Here is a 6534-nt window from a genome sequence, read left to right on the forward strand (position 1 = left end):
AAGAAACACATTCTTTTTTGTTCACACGGGAGGATCACAGCTATAAATAAGTGCATCATTTGCACTTTAAAATCATCCCAAAACAAAACGAAGCAATTACAAGGCTTCGTAAATAAGAGAAAAAAAAAGAGAGTTTTTTTTGTTCTCTTGTGTGAGTTAGAGAAAATATTTTCTCGGTTATACTCGGGTTGGGAGTGTGAGATATTTAGTGTATTATTGTATACACTTGTTGTAATATTTCTCCTGTTATAAAAGATCTGCAGTAGCTCCGTGGAAGTAGCCTATCTTGGGTGAACCACATAAATCTTTGTGTTCTTGTTGGTTACTTTATTCCGCATTTTTTGGGTACTATATTATCATCGTGATCGGCATCGCTTCGGGGTAATTTCCCAACAGAGGTTTCCATGTATCTCCATCACCTTTGTTTTTTTGAGCCATTTGATTAGTTAAATTCTAGTAAAACTCTACCAATAAACAAGTCCTTTACTTTAACACTAAAATTTGTAATTGTCTATCAAGTTGATATTTATTAGCTATAAACTTGGCGTGCCTTATTTAAAAACATTTGTTTTGACAAAAATAACCGAAGTATAATCTAAAAATCCAAATGCAAAATATTTGTTATCTATAGAATTTTATCTTCTCAATGTATGACCAACATGAATGGATGGTTGAGTTTCTGTCACGCCTCGAGACTGATGTATATTGACACCGAAGTTATTTAACAAAAAGTCTCGTAACAAAGATCTAAAATCAGTCTATTTCATAACAAAAATGATAGTGTTTATATTTCCAATCCATTTAAAGTCATTCATTAAGTTCACCCCATCTCATTAATATTTCGAATAGACTACACATATTAATCTTGGAACATACCATCTAAAATGATAATACTACAAGCATCGGGACCATCAAACGTTTGATTTTAAATTTCTGTATTAATTATTTATTTCACATCAATCAAATCATTAATTATAAAATTACAATATAATCTTTCGTATATATATTTTTATTTTTATTTATTAATATTAAAAATGGTAAATTTGTAATTTACTAATTTATTCCAAATTTAATCAACCAAATTAAACATTTTAGTATTTAGCAATTGTTATCCAACCTCTGTCATATCCAATCACATGGGATCCAAGTAAACGAGCTATATACAGAGCTTCACTTGACCTATTGGTGCAGCTTTGTTCAAATGAGTGAAAAAGTGACACAACAACAATTATGAAATCTAATTACAGTCTTTTCATTATCTATCTAGAAAAGTAGGAATCCTCATTGATTACTAGGTAGTTGATATAGTCTTCTTCGTCTTAAAACCACTGCAATTCTGTGAACTCTTGACAGATGTACCACCAGCTTTTAATGGCTGGCACTCAAATCCTTTTCCAAATTAAGACACTTGCTAAACTTGCTGAAGCAATTACAGGAGTAAATATGGTTAAGTCCGTTTACCAAATTATTTATTTTAAACGATGGTAAGAAATAGGAAAAGGAATAAAAGAATTTAAAGTAGAAATCAATAGAAGGAAACTCCATTTGAGAAAAGATAACCACAGTAGATTCATGCAAAGCAGTATCGGGAGAGAACTGATTCTTCAAGTTTCAAGATACAACATAATAGATATCCATGATTTCTACATCCTCAAATGCAAGCCTGCGTCTCTACATTTAATTGCTAGCTAACTAAAGGATGGAAAAGAATAAAATTTTCCCTATAATAATAAAAACAAATTGAACCTCTTTTACTTGTAAATGGTGCTACTACTTAAACTCCAGCTGCTCTGCCTAATCTCTCTCTCAGTATCTTCACTCCCATGTACCTGCATGTTTATATTTTACATTTTCAAATTTAATCAGAATATTGATCCTAAACTTTAAAATAATCTTTCTTTTTATGTTGATTATTTAGCATATAGGAAAGTTTTGAGTTGTAACCTTACCGGCCCATCATCATAACCGTGGCTTGAGGATTAGTCCCTGGGGAATCATGGAACGTTGAACCATCAATAACACGGAGCCTGTGGACTCCAAGAACTCTATAATCATGGCTCACCACTTTGCCCACTTGGCACCCTCCATGATAATGCCAAATTGTAATCACGGTGTCTTTACAGAACTGTTCCAATGATGATGTGTTGTTGGTATGCTTCGGTATAAGATTCACATTGGCTTCAACACTCATATTTAGCAACTTCTTCATTGTTTCCTTGTCATACTGTGTGTAGTTGGTGAAGCGTTTCGATCTAAGAATTTTTTCCACGAGTCTTATTCCTGCTACACATCGTGCTAGATCATCTGGATGACTAAAGTAATTGAAGGTGATTGATGGGTTTTCCTCAATATTCGTGTTTTTTAAGCTTATGTGGCCAGTTGACAGTGGCTTGGCAATCTTTTCGAGGATGAAGCCTCCCTGAAAAACTTCATACGGTAGGTCTCTTTTTCTCTCTTGGAAGGCTTTAATTGCTTCGTGTGTTCTTTGCTTTGGAGGAATTGTTGATAGCTGACCTATCTGGTAACATCACAGAAATTGACAACTAGATGTTTCAAACTTTATTTGATTTAAGGAAAATATTCAATATATAAGTATTAGTATAATGTAAAGAAATAAAAAGAAGCAGAAAGTTCAAATTTTTTAAGTTTCTTTACCCACCTCAGCTGAAGCAATTCCATGATTCCAGTGAATACTCTCAGTAGACTGTCCAAAACCACAGCTAGCTTCAATATACACCCCAAACTTTGTAATACCAACAGTTTCGATGAGGGACATCTTTACAGGCTTATTACTCGGAACAAAAATAGTGTTGAGAGGGTTATCAGACATGCCCTTTCCCACAAATTCATTATCTAGCACTACAGGAATGTTGAATTTGTCAAGTTCATGCTTAGGGCCAATGCCACTAAGCATCAGCAGTTGAGGGCTCCCAATTGCACCAGATGAAACAATGACTTCGCTCTGAGCCCTTTTTGAGATAAACGCTCGGTGTATTTTCCCCTTTTCATCTTTGAAAGTAACTCCAACTGCTCTTGGCCTTTTTCCTGCTTCAAAAAATTATACGATTACCATAACATCATCACGTGTTGATCATAAATTTGTTATTATAGCATACCGGGACCTATCGTACAACTCGTATTTACCATTCCATGGCATTTCCCAGAGTTCCTAGTTGATAATAAATTCCTATATGTTTTGGCCGCTGTGAACTCAATTAAGTTTTTCTTTCGGGACCTACCTGTTGTATCAAACTCAATTTTCTGAACTGTAGCATGTACCAAAACACGGAGATTTTCAGGATTAGCGGAGGCAAGAAGCTCGGCAGCAGTGTGGCGGCGGCCAAATCTGTCAAAGATGGTTCCACCAACTTTGGTACCATATAAATGGTCGTAGGTGAATCCATTGAAAGGAGAAATCCCAACTTCTACCAGGCTATCCCTTATTGCTCTCTGCCAGGACCTGAACGGCGGCCGATGAACAATTTGCTTCTCAATCCAAGGAAATGACTCGTTCACCAATTCAGCATCCCAGCCTACTCTCTTAACGTATCTGCAAAATCACAAAATTCAAGAATCAACGCCATGCCAATTCAGTCACTAGAAATGAACCACAAAATGTTAACTGGAACTGTTCCATTTGCTAATGTTTAGTAATGCACAATACTGGTTACAATTTAAGATTCTCAAATGGTAATTCCACATAAATCTAATTCTGTGGAAAAAATATCAATAATGAATATCGGTTCAAGACATGATTACTTATCTTGTAAATTCATAGTTTAAAAGCCGTTTCCATTCTGTGCCTGATATAAGATATCAAATCAATGCCAATGGTTATTACAAACTTCAGTTTCTAGTGTTTTTGAGTATTTACAAATACAAATATATTTTTATCTATGTAAGTCTTAACTAATCACAAGCCAAATCAAACGAGGCAAACTCTAGTGAGTACACCTGACTAGATAAATTATCACTAGCAGAAAAGACAGGGTGTAAAATATAGCATAACTGTGATAAAATACTGGCGACAGCATATTTTTCAGTCTACCGAGCAAACCTTGAATATGCAACCATCCCCACCAAACTATTGTGGGCATTTATGCTCACTGTACCTCTTTAGTGGTACCAATAATCAAGAATTTTAGTTGCAAAATTAACCATTTTCCTAACTAGATTGCTACATTAGTTCGATAAAAGGTTCAAAATCATGCCTGATTGAATTAAAAATACTGATTGACTGCCAAGTTGAAAACCAACAATGAAGGGAACAACAATCAAATTCGTTCATAGTTTTGTGTATAGATGTAAACTCTGAAAAATAAATTCGTTCACATGGATCATTTGCTTCACAATAAATGCAATCAAATAGAAAAACCTCCAATTACCACACGACACACAGAACATCGTCATAAAACCGACGACACCATCAAAATCAGGAAAAAGAAAAGAAAAATAAACGAGAGTAAAAACTGGGAGGTTGTACCTTGAGCTTGCCCGGGAGTAAAATCCAGCATTGATGCAAGTGCCTCCGCCCAAAACCCGAGCCCTAGAATTAAAAACCCCATCGGTCGAAATAAACATCTGGGAGGCGGAGGTCGACGAAATGTCGGCCAGAGTAATGTGGAAATTCTGCAAGAACGAAACATTAGAATTCGCAAACGGGGTTCCTCCTCTTTCCAGCAGCAAAACGCTGTAGTTTTGTGACAGGGTGGCAGCGAGGGGGCAGCCAGCCGTGCCGCCGCCAACGATGATGTAGTCGAAGGCGCTGTCTTCTCCCTGGACGTGCCGATTGGTTGAAGGAGGCGACGGAGATGAGAATGAGCTCGCGGGTGCTATGAACGGGTAACGGTATTGCGCCGGATGTTCATATTCAACACCTGAAATAACGACTTCACCATTTAAAGAAGGGAAAAGGCAAATCACTTAAAATCGCATTTTTAACAAATTCAAGAACTTAAAATCGCAATTTCAACATTCATTAAAAGTTAAGCCCCAAACGTTAAGGGAATGTGACAAAAATGCATCAAATAAATTTGAGTCTTTTTCTTCAATATCAAGGATTCATAAACAACGCACATTTTTACTACAAGTTTGGATAATATCCTACTAATTCATAATTAGGTGGAATTCTATAATAAAGATTATGAAATGATCAAAGTGGGCAAAAAAAAAATCTAATCTTGGCCAAGAAAATTTCAAAAATTGGATTCACATGTCCAACTCCCAAAGCTAAGTAGATGATACCAAAAGCCAAGAAAAGCAAGAAGTAGATAAAAACCACTCAAATCCACCAAAGTGTCCTTTCATTAAAATCTCCCAAAAAATCTTGCATACAATTTTCCTAAAAACATGAACTTCAACCACCCTAATAAGTTTGTGCATCGAATCCCATTTCTTCAACAAGCTAGAATATTTTGAATCTTTCTTGCAAAAACGAAAGCATACATATACATGCATATGCAGTTTTGATATCCTGCACACCGTGCACACATTTGTGAGCACCGATGAGGTGTCACTCGCCCATTGGATGGGCAATTTTTCTATATTTCATCACATTCAATGGACGAGTGACACCTCATCGGTGCTCACAAAGGTGTGCACGGTAGGTGTGCAGGATATCAAAACTGTATGTATATGTATGTATACATGCATACATCAAGAACACAGAGAGAGAGACAGAGAGAGAGACACACGAGGGTTTGGTGTAGAAACCTTGACAGAAAGTGAGAAGAACGGTGAGGAAGAAGAATAGAAGAGCAGCACAATAAAAACCAAGACCACCACCAAGAAAAGCCATTGGGGGGATTCTAAGGAGGCTGCAACACCCAAAAAAAATATAATAATAAAATTAAAAAAGCAGCTGCTTCCCCCCCAAATTACACCTCCATTTCTATGTGTCCTTCTCTGGTTGGCCTTCTTTCTCTGTCTCATATGAATATATATATAATATATATGTCTGTCAAAATCTATATATATATATATATATATATATGAGAGCTGAGATGCAAAGAAATAAAGGCCCTTTAAATTAATTTGATTTGATTAATGCTATGCGTGCATGCATGCAGGGGGGAGAACAATAATTTATGATGATTAATTGCCTAAATAATTATGCACAGGATTTGATAAGAATCATTAAGAATGTGGTTGGATTCTAAATTTTTGAGTGGAGGAAACAAGAGATGAATTATTATGAGATTTAAAATTTTTGCTATTTTTTTCGTAATATAAAGCGCATTTAATGTAACAGATATCCCGACTGTGGAAATTGGCATTTAATGGGAAAATGAATGGCACAGTTGGAAAGATCATAATTGCGGAAGCGGCATTCAGATTTTTTTTATTTAAAAAAAATCATAGTTTTTAATTATATTAAAAAAGATTTGAGTTTTACCGTAATTACTAACTATAATTTTTTATAGAGTAAAAAACGTTTGATGCTACGTATATGTATTAATCGCATAACACTTGGATCATAATGTTTTGAATATAGTTTTTATAGGTATGTCCAAGAAATATTGATTTTGAGATAGG

At 35.4% G+C, this 6534-nt stretch overlaps 1 protein-coding gene across 2 annotated transcripts; it reads right to left on the reverse strand.

The window, feature by feature from the left end:
- Nucleotides 1-1512: 1512 nt before the first annotated feature.
- On the reverse strand, nt 1513-5942 carry LOC142530938 (protein HOTHEAD-like). 2 transcript variants are annotated; one of them, XM_075636876.1, is made up of 6 exons: nt 5713-5942; nt 4484-4877; nt 3240-3550; nt 2660-3045; nt 1950-2518; nt 1513-1829 (listed from the first exon to the last, which is right to left on the reverse strand). In XM_075636876.1, exons 1-6 carry the CDS (start codon nt 5795-5797, stop codon nt 1775-1777), a joined length of 1800 nt encoding a protein of 599 aa, XP_075492991.1. In that variant the 5' UTR covers nt 5798-5942; the 3' UTR covers nt 1513-1774. The 2 variants fall into 2 exon arrangements, with proteins under 2 accessions (XP_075492991.1, XP_075492990.1); XM_075636875.1 differs by having other exon boundaries at nt 4484-4889; nt 5713-5934.
- Nucleotides 5943-6534: the final 592 nt, after the last annotated feature.

Source organism: Primulina tabacum, chromosome 17 (genome assembly GCF_025594145.1).
Source record: "Primulina tabacum isolate GXHZ01 chromosome 17, ASM2559414v2, whole genome shotgun sequence".
Classification (NCBI taxonomy): Eukaryota; Viridiplantae; Streptophyta; class Magnoliopsida; order Lamiales; family Gesneriaceae; genus Primulina; species Primulina tabacum.